Source organism: Neopsephotus bourkii, unplaced genomic scaffold (assembly GCF_033783945.1).
Source record: "Neopsephotus bourkii isolate Nb327-2 ecotype Australia unplaced genomic scaffold, CSIRO-AGI_Nbou_v1 NB_1638, whole genome shotgun sequence".
Lineage (NCBI taxonomy): Eukaryota > Metazoa > Chordata > Aves > Psittaciformes > Psittacidae > Neopsephotus > Neopsephotus bourkii.
The window spans coordinates 11,533,221-11,552,224 of NW_026902113.1; the positions used below are offsets into that span (position 1 = coordinate 11,533,221).

The following is a 19,004-nucleotide window of genomic DNA, read 5'->3' on the forward strand; positions in this document are numbered from 1 at the left end:
GTTAATATTTCTGGAACTGAATTGATTACAAATTTAACTGACACTTATATTGCAGAGGGAGATAACAAAGAAGCTGGGCAATCCAAAACAACCAACAAATCCTTTCCTGGAAATGATAAAGTTTCTTCTTGAGAGAATTGCTCCTGTGCACATTGATACTGAATCCATCAGGTATTTTTGTGTGCGTGTTGGCTGTAGATTGCAGGGTTTGAAATCATGGCTTCTTATTTCACCTGTAAGCATAAGCTTTTATGGACTGGAAGGTATGGTTTAAGGCCTGGTAACCTGCAGTGTTTTCTTCTCTTTCCGCTTGCTTAGGGGTTTTTGTGTGCGAGTTCAGAATGTAGCCACAGAAACAATTGAATTGTCATTCAGCACAGCCATGACAACCTATCAGTAAAAATGTATCTGTTGCTGATGGGTGAAATTTGGTTTGTGACTCATTAACTGATTTTAAAAGAAATTTCTGTCCATGGCTCTTCACTGAAGTTTTCCATGCAGAATATTAGCTCGTAGTGTGATCTAACCAGTAATTTAACTGAGGAAGTAAAGATTATGGTGATGAGGCATCAAGACTTTAAAGAAAAGCAAGCCAGTTAAGTTGTGGGAGGGGAAAAATGTAATTGCTGAAATAATTATTTAACAGCTGTATTTTGAGATATTTGGTACCTTATTTGGAGACAGGTAGTTCTAAATACTGGGAAATTCTTACCTGTTAATTCCATCTATAGTACTTGACTCTTAAGTACTCGAGCTTTTCAATTTCTGCCTGTCGTGTATGTAATGTAATGGAGCCATTATTTTGTTTAATCTGTTTCTGATCTTGGATCGAGTACAATGTGTAGCTGGATTTTTAATTTAAATTTGAAAATAGATTTTTCACATGCACAGAAGTAATATAAAATGTACATTTTAAGTAAGATTCACATGTGGCACTAAATTGTCTACCTACTGATTGCCTTACAGTATACAAGGGGAAAAAAAGTAGTAAAAAATATGTATTTTCAGTTTTGCCCCAGAACTGGTTTACTTGCGTCTTCGTAGAATTTCACTAAACTCCCACTTGTTTTTGAAAGTCACTGGACTTGGGTTATTTTTGTTATTTTTGGTTTAAGTTTTGATGGGGCTTTTTGTTTGTTTATTTTTTTGGTTTCTGTGTTGATTTTATTATGTGGTCATTTTTGTCCAATTAAGGGCAGGAGAGAAAGTTAAATGCGGGAAGTCTGTCTAAGAGGCCTTGCCCTTGGTTTGCTAAGATTTGGGGTTCTCTTATTTATTTTCATTTGGGGCTTTTTTGTTTTTGCTTGAGGCTGTTTGGTTTGGGGATTATTTTTAGTTTTTTTGCTATAACTATTATTTACAGGATGGACTGGAGGAATATTCTGAATATTGTTCGGTTTATGATACGGAAGCTGCCTACACCACACACTAATAGGATTGTTTCAATAATCATTTCCTTTCCTAGGGTACAGTGTAAGGAGAAAATGAAGCATTACTGTCAAGGTGAAATGTGCAGAAAATAGGTCTTTTAGGTATTTCATCAGCTCTTAGGAAAGCTATTTAATGGTCATTTTTTTTTTTTCTGGATTGTATACTAAACATTGTAAATAGTTGTTTTCCATCAGTTTTTAAGAACCCATAGCAGCTAGTCGCCTCACTGTAATTCTTACTTGAATTTGTTGCTAGTAGTGCTCAAATTGATTTCTTATTTTGGTCATCCTTCTGGAGTAATTTGTTTATGGTTCTTTCATCTTATTCATGATGGATAAATGTTTTTTAACTTAATGCTACATAAACTTTGAATTAGGAGATGAGGATAACCAGGTTATGTATGTAGTTGACATTTGTTTTATAACAAGCTTATGTTTTAAGTTTTTAATAAATTCCATTAATAGGATTATATGTTACAAAAACTGTCATACACAGTGGATTGCAGTAAATACAAGGCCATACTTGTTTTCCTCTTCAGTGCCCTTATCAAGCAAGTAAACAAGTCTATAGATGGAACAGCTGATGATGAAGATGAGGGTGTACCTACTGACCAGGCAATCAGGGCAGGTCTTGAATTGCTTAAGGCAAGTATACTCCGGTGGTCTGTGAGCATGTAAAGCTTTCTGAAGCGACTTTGTTAAAATAAACTTTCAATTGGCACTCAGTATCTTTAGCCGTAAGCATGTGGTGGCTGTCTGAAAGAATACTGTTTTGGGTTTTGTTCTCTGTGTTCATCTTACATGGCACATAAGTAAAGTTATCAAGAATTTAGAAGTTTTATTATTAGAGTGTGAATTCAGTTGCTTTTGAATATAGTTATAATAGTTTTGGAACTGTACTTGTAAGCATCATACTGTGATTCCTAGTAGCTCCTCATAAATTTGTATCTTACCTATTTCAACTCTGTATAGTCTTGGAGACTCATTTAACATAGCAAACCCCATAAAGATGCACTTGTGGGGACAGTGTACAGAATTTCTTATTCTGTACTCCCTTTTTTGCTAGGAGGAAAGAAAAGGGCTGGTCACTGTTACTTACCAATACTGTAATATGCCTGAAACTTCGGATGCCATTACACAGGGCTTTTTGTTTCACTTAGTGTCTCTCAAAGACTTTAGGCTAAGAGTACAGTGAAGTCAAATTTGCCTATACTTGAACAGATTAGTACCGCTTCAGTTACATGTTTGTGTTGAGAGTGGTCTGGGTGTGGATTGACTTCAGAGGCCTCAAAATCTAAAGGACTCCCATACTGGAGTTTTCAGAATATCTTAGATCAACTAAAGGCCTGGTAGATTCATCTGAGAACATGTGACTCTCTAACCAGGTGTGCATGTTTAGATAAAAGTACAAAAAGCCAGTAGCACAAAAATTAATCTAAGAATGAATCATGTCACAAAGGACTATATATTTTGAATATATATATATATATTGACTATATATACTGAGCAGTTAACAGAGAGCTTGTGGGTCAGGGTTAAAGGGAAAACAGCAATGGGAGACATTACTGTTATAGACCACCTGATCAAGAGGAATCTGTGGATGAAGCAATCTATAGGCAGATAGGAAAAGCCTCATGCTCACAGGCCCTCGTTCTCATGGGTGACTTCAACCACCCTGACATCTTTTGGAATGACGGTACAGCCCGGCACAAGCAATCCAGGAGGTTCCTTGATTGTGTGGAAGACAACTTCCTTCTGCAAGTAATAGAGGAACCGACAAGGAGAGGTGCCATGCTTGACCTTCTGCTCACCAACACGGAAGGGCTCGTTGGAAATGTGGCACTGCAGGGCAGCCTTGGATACAGCGACCATGAGATGGTTGAATTTGAGATCCTTAGGACAGTGAGAAGAGCGTGCAGCAAGCTCACTGCCCTAGACTTCAAAAGAGCAGACTTTGGCCTCTTCAGGAGCCTGCTTAGTAAGGATCCATGAGATATAGCCCTGTAGGGCAGGGGGGCTCAAGACTCTTGGTTGGTCTTCAAGGATCACCTGTTACAAGCTAAGGAGTGTTGCATCCCAACCAGAAGGAAGTTCAGCAGGAGGGCCAGGAGACCTCCTTGGATGGATAAGGAGCTCCTAAGGAAAATTCAAATGAAAAAAGTGTTTTATAGAAAGTAGAAGCAAGGACAGGCAGCCTGGGAAGAGTACAGGGATGTTGTCTGGGAAGCTAGGGACCAGGTCAGGAAAGCTAAGGGCCAGTTAGAATTAAACTTGGCTAGGGATATTAAGGATAACAGGAAGGGATTCTACAGGTACATAGCAAATAAAAACAGCTTAGGGAGAACGCAGGCCCCCTCAGGAAGCTCTCGGGTGAACTAGCTACACAGGATTTGGAGAAGGCTGAGGTTCTGAATGACTTCTTTGTCTCGGTCTTCTCTAGCAAAGGCTATGACCACACCACCCAATTCTTGGAAGGCAGGCGCAGGGACTGTGAGAATGAAGACCTTGGGCCCACTGTAGGAGAGGAATTGGTTCGAGACCATCTTAAAAATCGGAACGTGCACAAGTCTATGGGTCCTGATGAAATCCATCCGTGGGTCCTCACAAATGAAGTTGCTAAGCCGCTGGCCATCATATTTGAAAAATCATGGCAGTCAGGTGAAGTTCCCGACGACTGGAAAAAGGGAAATATAACCCCCATTTTCAAGAAGGGGAAAATGGATGACCCAGGGATTACAGACCAGTCAGTCTCACCTCTGTGCCTGGCAAAATCTTGGAGCAGATTCTCCTGGAAGGCATGCTAAGGCACATGAAAGTCAACAAGGTGCTTGGTGACAGCCAGCATGGCTTCACTAAGGGGAAATCCTGCCTGACCAATTTGGTGGCCTTCTATGATGGGGCTACAGAACTGATGGACAGCAGTAGAGCAGTTGATGTCATCTACCTGGACTTGTATAAAGCATTCGACGCTGTCCCACACGACATCCTTGTCTCTAAATTGGAGAGACATCAATTTGATGGATGGACCACTCAGTGGATAAAGAACTGGCTGGATGGCCGCACACAAAGAGTTGTGGTCAATGGCTCAATGTCCGTCTGGAGCCCTGTAACGAGTGGTGTCCCTCAGGGATCAGTGTTGGGACCGGTCTTGTTTAACATCTTCGTCGCTGACATGGACACTGGGATTGAGTGCGCCCTCAGCAAGTTTGCTGATGACACCAAGCTATGTGGTTCGGTTGATCCGCTGGAGGGAAGGAATGCCATCCAGAGGGACCTTGACATACTTGTGAGGTGGGCTGATGCCAACCTCATGAAGTTTACCCATGACAAGTGCAAGGTCCTACACCTGGGTCAGAGCACTCCCAGACACAGCTACAGGCTGGGCAGAGAAGAGATTCAGAGCAGCCCTGCAGAGAAGGACTTGGGGGTGCTGGTCGATGAGAAAATGAACATGAGCTGGCTTCAGTGTGTGCTTGCAGCCCAGAAAGCCAACCGTATCCTGGGCTGCATTAAAAGGAGCATGACCAGCAGGTCGAAGGAGGTCATCCTGCCCCTTTATTCTGCTCTCGTGAGACCTCACTTGGAGTATTGCGTACAGTTCTGGTGTCCTCAACATAAAAAGGACATGGAACTGTTGGAACTAAGTTCAGAGGAGGGCCACGAGAATGATCAGGGGACTGGAGCACCTCCCATATGAAGATAGGCTGAGAAAGTTGGGGCTGTTCATCCTGGAGAAGAGAAGGCTGTGTGGAGACCTCATAGCAGCCTTCCAGTATCTAAAGGGGGCCTATAGGGATGCTGGGGAGGGACTCTTCATTAGGGACTGTAGTGATAGGACAAGGGGTAATGGGTTGAAACTTAAACAGGAGAAGTTTAGATTGGATATAAGGAGGAAATTCTTTCCTGTTAGCGTGGTGAGGCACTGGAATAGGTTGCCCAAGGAGGTTGCGAATGCTCCATCCCTGGCAGTGTTCAAGGCCAGGTTGGACGAGGCCTTGGGTGATATGTTTTAGAGCGAGGTGTCCCTGCCCATGGCAGGGGGGTTGGAACTTGATGATCTTAAGGTCCTTTCCAACCCTAACCATTCTATGATTCTATGATATTTGAAAGAAGGCTCCCACGTCAGTACTTAAATACGTATATGGACTGGCATGATACATTTAAGGAAAAGGAGTAAGATTGCCCTGAGGAAAGTGATCTGTACATCATGAGAAAAATCCTGAAAGGACAAATGTAGGAATCCAGAAAAGGGAATGCCATACAATGAAGTGGAGAGGGAAATGGAAAACTGAGTGTGAAGATCATTTCTTTGCCATGGGTCAGAATATGGTATGGAAAGAGGCTAGTAATTAACAGCCATTTAGAAATGTAGAGAGGGCAAACTTTAAAGGAGGATCAGAAGAGGATTTTTAAAATTTATTTATTTTTAAGCATGAAAGGAATGTCATACTTGAAAACAGAGTCCAAGAATCTGAAGGAAAGGTACAGGATCTTACGAGCTGCTGTATAAAGCTTGAGGGACTAGAGACCCTATTGGGTATGTCTGTATTACTGTTTTGGAGATAGGAGCTTCAATTCTGAGTGCAACCAGTTATTCCACTTGGCAAACAAGCATGAAGTCTGGAAGCATATAAGCTGTATTCTTTTTAAAGAAACAAAACTGAGATGGGCTTCAGAAGCACATGTGCTGCAATGGCTAAAGTGGGTTCAAGTCTGTCTAAAAATACTCTGAAGTAAAACCCCTGAAATGTGAATATTGCTTCCTTAGTATCAGTTGTTTCTTTTAATATCTAATTCTGCTGTAGGCCAGTACTTGCTAATGTAGATGTCACCACTGAAAAGTGCATGTTCACCATAACAGGAGAAGAAATTGAGACTGAAGAATTAAGTTAAAACTAATGAGATCATATATAAAGACAGAGACTTATTTAGGAGGTACCAGAAAAAGTCAGGGAAAGTGTGGATCATGCGACAAAACCAGGCAGAGTATGATAAATATTGCAGTGTTGCAGCGGAAAATTACTCACGGTGGAATGTTCTATGTAAGTGGACCTTTAAAAAAATATTAACACGGCTTTCATCTTATTTTGGCAGGTACTTTCATTTACACACCCTATCTCATTTCATTCAGCTGAAACTTTTGAATCTCTCCTGGCTTGCTTGAAAATGGATGATGAAAAGGTGGCAGAAGCTGCATTACAAATTTTCAAAAACACAGGAAGTAAAATTGAGGAAGATTTTCCTCATATACGATCGTAAGTTTTCTGCCTGTCTTTGCTTGAGTGGTGTTCTTTATGCGTTTTTGGAAGTTCTGTTTCTTCCCTTTGCATACTATAGCATTATCCTGCATTCTTTTGGAATAAAATATTAGTCAGGTACAACAGGAAAAAGATTTCGAATGACTTTAAAATGTGGTGCTTTTTGAACAATGGAAGTGAAATAAATGTATTCAAAGTAGTGAACAGCTGTTATGTCACTGGCACTACTACAATTTTTGTCATTGCCCTTCAGAGTTACATATGGGGTGTTGGTTTGGTTTTTTTTTCCTCTAAATAAAATATATGGAAATGTAAAACCATTCTTTACAACTTAATGGGGATGTGTAGACAAGAATATATCCAAAAGAGCATTTAGTAACTTTTGCAGAGAAAATAGTTCTTCTGGTACGTAACATTTTATCAACAAAAGCCAGGGGCTTTTACTTACAAGCCATTTATTTCTTTGAAGAAATTGCTAATACCAGGACAACTAGCACTTCTGCAGAGGTGTTATGTTCTTTATATGTATATCTGTATTTTTTTGCTGGTTTGATATTTTGAAGATTTTCAATTTGTGAAAAGGTGTGTTTTCTTGTTTTCTCTTTTTTTTTTTTTTTTTTTAAGAGCCTTGCTTCCAGTGTTACATCATAAAGCTAAAAAGGGACCCCCTCGTCAAGCCAAGTATGCTATTCATTGCATCCATGCAATATTTTCCAGCAAAGAAACACAGTTTGCACAGATATTTGAGGTAAAATTAATATATTTAAGTTAGTTTTTCTTAGTCTTTTATATTGCAAATGTAAACTAAGGGAGGTAGTAGTAATTTATATGTCAAGTTGTATCAAATTTACAAAAGATATTTTTCCCCTTTCCTTTTGTTCTCTTCAGTTTGGCCTGAAATGTGGTAGTGGAGGGGGGTTTTGTATCTATGATCCATCATGTTTAGGGTTATGTATTTTAACAGATGATAGAGTAAAACTAAGTGTTGAACTGTCTGCTAGAACCATGAACTTTTTATGGGAAGAGGAGCCATACACCATTTCTTATCCTTGTTGGGACTGGCCCAAAGTATTTAAATGGTTATAGAAATGAAGGAAAACTGAATTATGGTAGAGACTATTTAAATAGATTTTAAAGTTATAACTTCAAATACACTTTTTAATTAGTGCCCATCAGCTGTTTATCTTGAAGGCTGAATCATAGTCCTTTACTGAAATTGTGATCTTGAGATGTAGCATGCCCACTTCTTCAACAAGAAAATACACGTTGTTTATTAAACAACCTGCTTGAGCTGCCACTTTCTGAACTATGCAGATGTGACAAACAGTTCTTGTTTCTTTGTGATTTTTTTTTTCTTTGGATTTGTGGGAGACTTGTAGGGTTGGTGAATCTGTCTTTAGATCAAAACAGTAGTTCTTTAAAAATTGTATTTCTGAAAAATAAATAGTCACGGACAACTTGGTGCAGAATTCCAACCCCCCTCTCCTCAATAAGACACAGATTATATCAGTAATATTTGAATATTACTGGTTACTGAATATTACTGATTACAGTTGTCTTTATTCTAGCCACTGCATAAAAGTCTGGATCCAAGCAATTTTGAGCATCTCATCACACCGTTGGTTACTATTGGCCACATAGCCATGCTAGCACCTGATCAGTTTGCTGCCCCTTTGAAATCTTTGGTTGCCACTTTTATTGTTAAAGATTTGCTAATGAATGATAGGGTAAGTATTTTTAAAACTTCTGATTAAGATTTTGCTTTTCCTGTGGTATGATACTCAGCAAATACTTATGAAAATTTTTGGCTTTTTGATTTCCACATTTGGATATTGTGATAGATGTCCATGTATACTGTTTGAACTGAAAACCCACAGTACAGGAAAGGAGGTAGTACTAACTTTATAGTCCTTACAAAAGTGATAAGCTATATAGTACAGCGTTTAATTACTCATGATTTGCCTTTTGTTAAAAATGGGGAAAATTAGTAATGACTTCACTCAGTCCCTTGTCTTGAGCAAGCAAGTTGTGATTTATTTGTTTTAGGAAGTATAATGTATTTGAAACTGAAATATGCTGTATGATTGGAAGACTGTGAATTTTAGTTTTTCTGCTACTTCTGTATTCATAGTGGTTATAAAGTGAAAAAAAGTACTTGTGCATTGTCAACCATTGTTTAGGGAAAGATTTACTGTCAAACTATGCTCTTGAAGTTCCAGTCTACTGGATATGAAAGCTGGAAATTAATTTGAAAGCAATGGCTATTACATTCAAAAGCAATAGATTTCAGGTAGCAACAATAAAACCCCCTGTACTGCTGTCAAATTTGCTGATACTTGAATTGTGAGGTGCGAACAGTATTTCACTCCCATAATCGTTACTTCTATAAAAGACATAAGGCATATAGCAAACCAGTGGGTGCTGCAGTATTGATTTCAGAAGCAAACAGGAAAGAGGAGATTACATCAGGTTTCAGTAAAGAGTAATGGCAGTGTAACAAAATGTAACATCTGTTTTAGCTTCCAGGGAAAAAGACAACAAAACTTTGGGTCCCAGATGAAGAAGTGTCTCCTGAAACACTTGTTAAAGTAAGTAGCACTTACTATATTTTGTTATTATTGTGTAATAATATTCTTGTTACAGAATAAGAATTCTTAAAATAATTCTGAATTCTAAAAGTTTTAACTGCTTTTTTCTGCTTTTCACCTTTCTAAAAGTAAAAAAGAAAGAACTGTTTTTAGATTGAGTATCTTACCAGAACACATTTTGGATAGTCAGAAGAATTTGCTTTTGGGAGCATGTACTTTTTTTGCTTTTCTAAATAAATTTACATATATGCTTTATTGAATTTTTATTACAGCCTGTTATAAGCATAGGTCTGGTGTGCAGCAGTATTTCAGATATTATCAGAGTTAGTATACAGATATACCACCCTTCTGTTTCACATAGGAGTTAAATATCGTGGAGACTGTTTAAAGTCTTCCTTTTTCTTTTGAATATTTAGGACATTCCAAGAAACTTTCAGTGCTGATTGGAATAAAGTAAAAATTGGGTTTGGGTTTGTCAGTTTCTTCAAATGAAGAAATGTGTTAAATTGTTTTGCTCTCTGTACAATGTATACCAGAAAAACAACAAGATTTAAGGAGAGAGGGGGGAAAAAAACCAAAGCCAAAAACCAAACCACAAACCAATAAACCCAGCTTTAAAATGGTGGGGATTTTGTTGATTTTTTTACTTTAAAATGTCACCTCAAGCTTATTGTTTTTTGGAATAAGTTTATTATTACATTTTCTGGACTTGGTAATAGATATTCTCACTTAATTTTTTGTTCAATGAGAAATAGATTTACACTAGAAAACGTATCCTATGTCTGTATTTGCGTTTTAAATGCCCTTTCTTCAGAACCAGGGATAGATTGTGCTTTTGCATTTTCTTTCAGAATCAGTGAGATGCATGTACTTCATAGCATGCTGTTTCTAAGTTAAGTGCAGCAGTCATTTAATTTCCACTGCCTTTTTAAATAATCAGAGCAACTTTACTCAAAAGTTCTTTGTCTTCTCTGTTAAGTTACACTCTTTGTAACATACCTTATTCTCTGCTGATGTAACAAGTATTTTTTGTTTCCAGCTTGGTATAGAACTCTTACTGGAAGTGCTCAGTTGTGTTTGGAGTTTGTTAGCTTTTTATTGGTTTGACTACAGCAAAGATATTTTTTGTGTTTCTGCAACTCCATAGTTACACAGTGCACTCCAAGAACTGTTGAAAGAATGCATGTTTTGATTTCATGAACTGCTAGTTTAAAATAGACATGATTTCACTTCAGTGATTACATGTGTAACTTGAAGCAGTAAATATTAATTGTTTTTCTTAATCTTTTAAAGATTCATGAAGCTGTTATATCTCTCTAAAATGCTCTTGTTTGTTGATAAAACTTTTCTTACAATTGGCTGTTTGGAAGGGCATTGGCTTATAGAAAATCTTCAGGCAATTCAAAGTTGAAGCCAAGCCTGAAAACTGCATGAAGCGTTTATTGACAAATGAAAACAGGTTATTGTGAAAATTGATTGCAAATTTAATTAGCATTTATTACCACTGAGAGGCCCATATTTAATGAACACTGCAGGCCACACCATTAGTTTGTAAATGATTTCTCTCTGACACTCTTACTTTTCTTCACTCTTGTTTTAAAAGTCTCTTTCTCCCTTTGTAATGTAATTGCTTATCTAATGGGGATCTTAAAACTAGCAAGTTTAAGTTTGAAAGGGGGAAGTACTGATGAAGACAAGATTTTAGTATTGTCCAGCCTAACAGATGTAGACTGATATAGGCTACCCTTAGTTCTGGGTGCTGAACCTTAAATGAAATGTCTGTAGAGAACTGTTTCAGTACAGTATTAAATTGGATTAATTGCTGTATGAGTTAGACTTGAATTCCTATGCCTGGCACTTGTGTCTGCTCTAAAGCAGTAGACTCTCCACAGTGACCAGTACTGAATACTCTGTATCCTGCAGTGGGTTAAGACTTACGTAGAAGCAGTGGTATTTCTCATTTCCTTCAGTGCACACAGCAGTATAAATTTCTCATCCTATTTTTCTAACTGTGCTTTAAATGGGCATTATTTCATTTTCCCCTTCTGCACAAACTTGTAGTGTTTGTCGCTCTGAAAACTCAAGTAGTAGAAACGTGAGCTAACTGTTGTGTCACCATGTTGATGTAAGAAGACAGTGTTCCTAGGGTCACTACATGGGATGAGAGCCCATTATACTTTTACAATGGAAGTGTGATGATAACCTCTAGATCGAAGTTGTTTTAACTACCTGTTGATTATTTTTATTAATTTTAATATTAAAAATTAATACTTATTCAATTCTGACAGTTTATGTAAAGCTAGTAGTCAGTTGCAGTTTTCTCATAACAAATCAAAGATCTGCCATGTTATTCTCTTAAGAAATGGTAACTTCTTATCGCTTGTGCTTCCACTTCAAATACATGTTGTTAATGTTATGTCATGCTGCTGAGTATAAAGCAGTTTTTTGTGTCCCTCCATATGGTTCTGACCCATGTTGCATTTTGACTTTATATTTTCATCTCACGTATAATCATTTTTAATCTCAGAGGAAGCTTCTAGGCTCCTAGACCAAATAGAATTGGCATATTTCCATCCTCCCAAGAAATGGGAGGCACTGATGACTACGGGTACTGGTTAAGGCATGAGAAAACTTTAGTTAGTAAGCTAAGAGAAGATCTGCTGCTGCTATTATTATTACTACTATTACTACACTGGTTTTATTGCTATTATTACATTGGTTTTGTTGTTATTAAAATCTTCTGGTGGATACTTAAGAGTTGTTTCAGTGGAAGACTGTTGGAATGCTAGGGCAAGACAATTTCATTTCTGTTCCACAAACACTGTTTGCATTTGGAGATCTGGAGTGACAGACATTCTACCTCTTGCTGGTGTTACCCAACAGAATTACAGTTCTGGAGGTGGAGAATATGGACCATGGTGCTAAAAAAAATAAACTCTGGTATAGATAGCAATCACAGAATTTAGATCTGAATGGACCATTGTGGTCAGTTTGTTACATGGAATAGATCAACTGTATGATTAAGTTAATTTGGTGATACTGTGAATGTTTACATGAGTCATTAGAACTGCCTTTCCCATCAAGGAGAAAATTCGAAGTTAGTGTTTACAAAAAATACCTTAGGTTTTTGAAAGCTTGGTTTTGGTTTGTTTTTCTTCTTCCCCCAAGGCTGCCTATGTGATCAGCATTTTCATTTTTCTATAGTAGGATAGTCCTTTTTCTGTCTTATTGTCTGTGTTCTCATACTGAACGAAAATGAAAGGACAAAGTGGTTCAAATACTGAAACTAATCTCAAAATTCATACTTTATTTTCACTAAAGAAATTTGAAGTTATTCAGTGTGTCTTGATAGCAGCTGGATTCTGCATACTTTTAGAAGCTTGCCTCAAAACACTTGATGTTTCCATTGGCAAAAGACAAGTTATTCTAAGTAACATGCTTTGAGGCTTTTCTTTAAATAGCCATGAAAGAAAAATTCTTTTCTAGAACAAATTATCTTAATACAGTTTGATACTCTAACAGTCAGATGTCTATGAAGTTTTTTTTTTAATTTACATGTCTTAAATTCAAATATTTCATATATAAATAAAGTACATATAGGGATTAAGTACAGGAATTATAGTAATTTAGGAAGCTGAAAATGCCTTCTTCTTGATCCAGTAACATTTTCTTAGTAAGTATAGACTGTTTTGCCTGTTCCACAGTGTTTAATAGATGTAAGCTCAGTTAGGATAGTAGGCTTTCACAGGGCAGAATGTATGATTGCTTAGTAAAATGAACAGTTCAAACCTTAACTGTTGTGCGATTTTTATTTGCTGTGATAAGTGTGTGAGACTTTCAGTAAAATGTTACTGTCTAGTGATAGTATGTCTAGTATATCTTTCAGTATTCAAATGATGCTTTGCAGCCTTGACAGGTTTATGTTTGTACCATGAAAAAGCATTTGGGCAAATACTGTGTGATTAAATTATGATAAAGATTATTAAAATAAATGAGTTCATTGTGTGATTTGACTTCTGCCTATCAACTTTTCTTTCTTTTGCAGATTCAGGCCATCAAGATGATGGTTCGGTGGTTGCTAGGAATGAAGAACAACCACAGCAAGTCGGGAACTTCTACTCTGAGGTTGCTAACAACAATATTACATAGTGATGGTGATTTAACAGAGCAGGGGAAAATTAGGTATGTAACAGATGGTAACATTTGATGTCTGTGTTGATGTGGTGGGTAGAGTTTTAGTTGAAATAGTACTTAAACTATTCTGTTAGACTGCTTAATGATTATGCATCTTATTTCATAGGAACTGGTGGTAAGCTTGGCTGGATGTTTACATAAGTTTGCTGAGTCTCAGTTTTTTTAACACTAGATATAGCTGTATATTGCTTTTTATCATCTTTGTTTTATCCCTTTCTTCAAAGGCCCATTACTGGTGTTGCAAGAATAAACTGTGTAACTTCCTCTTTCATGTTGAAAATTGGGTTTAATTTTTTATGCAGCTTGCTCTTCCTGATGTACAATTGTTGTGTATGCCAAAGGCCAATAGACAGCCTTTCTAATAAAAAGATAATAGCGTGTTGCACTAAATCAGGTGAGAATAGCTAGTACATAAGGCACTTTGTTTGGAGACAGACTTTAATCCCTTGAGGCCTCTAAAAGTGAAAACAAGAGGAAATTGTGTAAATAGGATTAAAGTCTCAATAAATAATTTACCTTGTAGACTGTCAGGCAACTGATTTGTTTTTCTGGGTATCTTCTTAATCCTCTGCAGTAGGAGAAGTTATAAGTTGTCAGCCACTATTGCTTGCCAAATACTGAAAATTCATGTCTATAAAAGCCATCAATGGCTTGCATGAATTGTGCCAGTTTAAGTAAAAATTTTAATTTTGGGGTAGAGTTATACAGTGATTATGCAGATAGAACCTACATTGCATGCACAAAGTTGCAAAGTAGAGAATTGTCTTGTATGTTACCTTTGCAGCAACTGTGTAGTCTTTATCTTAAAGTTCCCTGAAAAATAACCGTTTCATAATTTTAAATGCTGTAATATGACCATTCATAGCATTTACTAGGGAGATAAGTGGTAGTGATTTAGCTTTTCAGCATAACTGCTCAGAGCGTATTGTTGGCTTATCCAGGATCAATCAGTTCTGTAGGTCCTCTGTATTTTGATGCTTGGAGTGATGATTACTTACTGTGCATGTTTTAGGAATTTAATTTTCCCAGTCTTTTTGTACTCAAAACTACAAATAATAATACAAACTGTACATAATCATGTGGTCAGTGCTCCACTATTTAAGTTAGTGGAGGACTGGAAATACTTTCACGGGAGGGAGAAAGCTGCAATGACATGAGGTCACTCTGTGTTGAAGGCAACCCTTCAACCCCAGAACGTGGAGCTCTGCCTAGGGATAGATGATGAGCCAACTGAGAGCTTACAGGTTAGGATTAAAGAGAAGACTGGTATAGGTGACATTGTAGTGAGTGTCTGCTGTAGCCCTCCTGGCCACGAAGAGGAAGTGGATGAGGCCTTCTATAAACAGCTAGAAACAGTTTCATGTCTGCAGGCCTTGTGCCTCATGGGGTACTTCATCTACTCAAATATCTACTGGAGGAGCAACACAGCGCATAAGCCATCTAGATGCTTACTGCAGAGCATCAATGGCAGCTTTCTGTCACATGGCTCTGGTAAACCTCATACTCGCCAAAAATGGAGGGACTTGTTGGGGGTGTGAAGGCTAAAGGCAGCCTTGTCTGTAACGACCATATGATGGTGGAATTCAGAGTACTGAGGATAGCAAGGAAGGCAAAAGGCGAGATCATAGTGCTTGAGGAGAACAGACTTGGGCCTCTTTCAAGGTTATGCATAGTAGAGTTTGACTGGAGAAGGTTGAGGGAGGTGATCCTGCCCATCTACTCTACTCTCTAGAAGACTGCAGCTGGAGTAGTGTGCTCAGCTCTGTAGTCTATTGTACAGAAAAGACATGGACCTGAGCAGGTCCAAGGAGGGCAGCAAAAAAATCAGCGTGATGGAACACCTCTGCTGTGAAGAGAGTTGTGGTGGTTCAGTCCAGAGAGGGGGAAGGCTCCTGGGAAGACCTTGTTGCAGCATTTCAGTACCTAAAGAAGGCTCACAAGAGCAATGGGGACCAACTTTTTAATAGGGCTTGTTGCAGTAGGGCAAGTGATAGTGGTTTTAAACTTAGAGTGAGATATAGGCTAGATTTAAGGAAGACGTTTTATGCAGTGAGGATGGTGAGATGCTGGAACAGGTTCTCCAGAGCAGTGGTAGATGCCCCCTCATTGGAAACATTAAAGGTCAGGTTTGTAGGGGCTCTGAGCAGCCTCATCTAGTTAAAGTAGCCCCTGCTTGTTGCAGGGGAGTTGGACTACATGACCTCTAAAGGTCCCTTCTAACCCAAACCATTCAATAGTTCTATCAAGCATACAGAAAGTAGAAGCAGGGACAGGTAACCTGGCAGGAATACAGAAAACACCATATGACACTGTTAGGAAAGCCAAAGCCAACTGACTGGAATTGAATTTAGTGAGGGATTACAAAGGCAACCAGAAGAGCTTTTTTAAGTAAGTGATAAAAGGAAGACTAGGGAAAACGTATACCTGCTGCTGAACAATGCAGGAGCCCTGATGACAGAAACGTGGAAAACACTGAGGTACTGAATGCCACCTTTACCTCAGTCTTTACTAGCAAGACTGGCCTGAGCACTGGCACAGGTTGTACAGAGAAGTGGTGGAGTTTCCATCTCTAGAGATACCGAAAATCCATTTGGACACTGTCCTGGGCAGCCTGCTCTAGGTGACCATGCTTGAGGAGAGGGGTTTGGCTAGATGACCTCTAGAGATCCCTTCCAAATGTAACTATACTGTGATTTTCACAATGCATTTTGTGAAGGCTCTAAACTGCAAGGAGGGTAGGTTTCCATTGTCTCTGTATGACATCCCACCCATGTTAACATCTCTGAAGCAAAGATGACATTTCAGGCACATTAGTTCTGCATGGAGGTTCCTGGTATCTTGTTGATGCTTCCTGACCCTTATTCTTCACCCTTTGAGAATAGAATATCTTCTTTCTCCCAGTACTTGCTGTGTTCCTACTGTACAAATCTGACACTGCCCTTTCCAAATTAGAGTAGTCCTTGGACAGCAAAATTATCTGTTGAGTATAGAACCTAATCTTTTAAACTGTGCTTGATCTGATGTCAATCTACATAGAGGCAGTTTTTGTGTTCATAGCTTGCACTTGTCTTTTAAACAATGTATAATTTGCTAAAGATAATTGAATTAACCAGAAATGGCAGGGTTCAGGAGGCATTTGACCTCATGTGGGCTCTTAGTCATGGTATAATCATTTTGGTGTATTGTCCTCATGAGCCATAAAAATTACTCTGTCTCAATGCCTCTTTAAATATACACGGCTGTACTTCTCAGTGACAGTGTAAGGGAAGGGGATTTTTTAAATTCCAAGGCATGGTTCAGCCTAGAGTGTCAGGTAAAGGCAAAGTCTTACTTGGAAAATAAAGAAACAAATCTGTACCCTCATTTTGAAGTTGTAGGATTGATGACTTTGTTGAATTTCTTTTAAGACAGTAACTGATTGCTCTAAGTTCTTAGCATACGTAGGTTAAATTCACCAGTGTCAGATGCTTTAATATTAAATTTTTTTCAATAATCAGTATCTCAACTGCCCTTTCCAGGTCTTTATTTTTCATCTTACGAGTCATAAGCAGTCCTACAAATTGGAAATTCAAAACTGTAAAGATTTTTTATTTGTGGTCAGGTAAAACTAAGTTGAGTCTTGCATGTCTTTATAGTAGGATTTTAATTTTATCTATACTAAGCATAAAGTAAGAGTACTTGAGTATCAGAGAACACTAGCTGTTGCTGAAAGTATTGATATTAGATATGAACCCGAACTGACATTTTTCTGAAAGGCTATCTGCATTTTCCTTACACTGAAGCTTGCTTAAAAAGATGTAGTTTATAACTTCATAGTTCTGTGCTATAGATAAATTGCTACACCATCTGATACACAACGTTCTCAGAAGTTGTTGAAAGACACTTTATTCCATGGAACATAGAAAATGCTTAGAAAACTGGACACAGACATTTATCCTCTGGAGCAGAAGAAAAAAAAAGTCAACTCCAGTGCTGGATTGTTTTAAGAGAGAAGGGCATCTTTGGTACCAATTTTCAGAATCATTAGAAGTAATCAAAAGCTTAATTATATCATGCAGGAGCTTTTGCTTCAGCCCTAATAATTGTGTGGTTTGGGATCAATAGCAGATCAGAAAGCTTTTGGCTATAACAGTTTGACAAAAAATAAATTCTCAGTTAAGAGTTTCTTCAAAGGTATCCTTTTGGGGAATAATGCAGCTGATGAATTTTCATCAGCAGCTGTAAGAATGATATTCACAGCTGACACTCTCCTCTTCCTTCCCACATGCTTGTGGTTATTTCTGTGACACACATACTCTGTCAAATTTAGCCAACTTTTATGTGAAATATCTTTGATTCAATTTTCAAAATTAAATGTTACTACTACTAAAGCTGAGGAAGATTGAAAGTTCTTAATTTTATCCTTCCTTTAGCTCAATCACTCTGTGCTTGTAGTTTGCTATTTCTCAGTTGTCACTGAAGTGCAAAACTTCATTGGGTTCACTTATCACAGAAGATTCTTTTAAAAGTGAAATTTACCATCTAAAAACTAGACATTACCATGTTCATCTTCATGCCATGTTTGAAAGTGAGTGCAGCTTTTGTCCTTACGCTTGGTTGCTGTTTGATTTTTTGGTGTTCGATTTTTCTGTAGTTTCCATACATGAGGTGTGTATGAAGCCTGATTAGATGAATTTTAAGGTTTAAGCTCTTTAGAAGGTATTTTTGTCATGTACTCTTAGTTTAATAATGTTCTTTTATTGAATTCTTTAAATGCTTTATACAGTTTTTTGCAATAATGGAATTAAGTCTACAGTGTTTGCTTTTCCTAAGGATCAAATGGAATTATTAAGAAGTTAAACAGTATTTGTCCTGCTTAAAATGAATAATTATTTCTAAATAAGAATACAGCTTGATTCCTGCTTCAAGTTACCTAAGGAAAAAGCTGTACTTACTACTGCTGAATAGAATTCATTAGTACTTTAAGTGAGATGTGTAAAATTTACTAATTTCTTTGTGTTTGATCAGAAGAAACAGCAAAGTAATGTACTTTGTTGAAATCATCTGTGAACAGTGAAAGCTTGACTAAGTTTATTAGATTTATTAACATCAAGTGGGTATCAGTTCTCAAAGCTTCTGTTGAAGATGCTTTTGATATTCTGATAACCTACAATCGTATTTACAAAGGTTACAGAAAAACCCATTCATAAGTGGAAGTGCAATTTTGGTGTGCAAGTCAAGTAAAAATACCTTCAAGCGTGTTGAAAACTTTTTCACTTGCCTAATTGTTTTTTGCTGTTATTTTCAATTAGTCACCTATCATAATATCTAACTAATCTTAACTAAAGTTGACTTGCAGCATTGATTTTTGAGCTGTCGTTCATAGGATCCTTGAATGGCATGAGTTGGAAGGGACCTTAAAGACAGTGTAGTTCCCCCTGCCCACTTTCCACTATACCAGGTTGCTCAAAGCTGTGTCCAGCCTGGTCTTGGGAACAGTCAGGCATGGGGTAGCCACAACTTCTCTGGGCAACCTGTGCCAGTGTCTCACCACC

General features: G+C 37.8%; 1 protein-coding gene across 3 annotated transcripts in view; it reads left to right on the forward strand.

The window, feature by feature from the left end:
- PDS5B (PDS5 cohesin associated factor B) overlaps positions 1-19,004 on the forward strand; it is a 109,220-nt gene that overhangs the window by 62,547 nt on the left and 27,669 nt on the right. For all 3 annotated transcript variants that reach the window (XM_061374428.1, XM_061374430.1, XM_061374429.1), the window contains exons 17-23: positions 56-171; positions 1,970-2,075; positions 6,525-6,685; positions 7,313-7,436; positions 8,257-8,415; positions 9,208-9,276; positions 13,322-13,458. In XM_061374428.1, the coding sequence (XP_061230412.1) occupies positions 56-171; positions 1,970-2,075; positions 6,525-6,685; positions 7,313-7,436; positions 8,257-8,415; positions 9,208-9,276; positions 13,322-13,458 (872 nt within the window). The remainder of the gene's footprint in view (positions 1-55; positions 172-1,969; positions 2,076-6,524; positions 6,686-7,312; positions 7,437-8,256; positions 8,416-9,207; positions 9,277-13,321; positions 13,459-19,004) is intronic.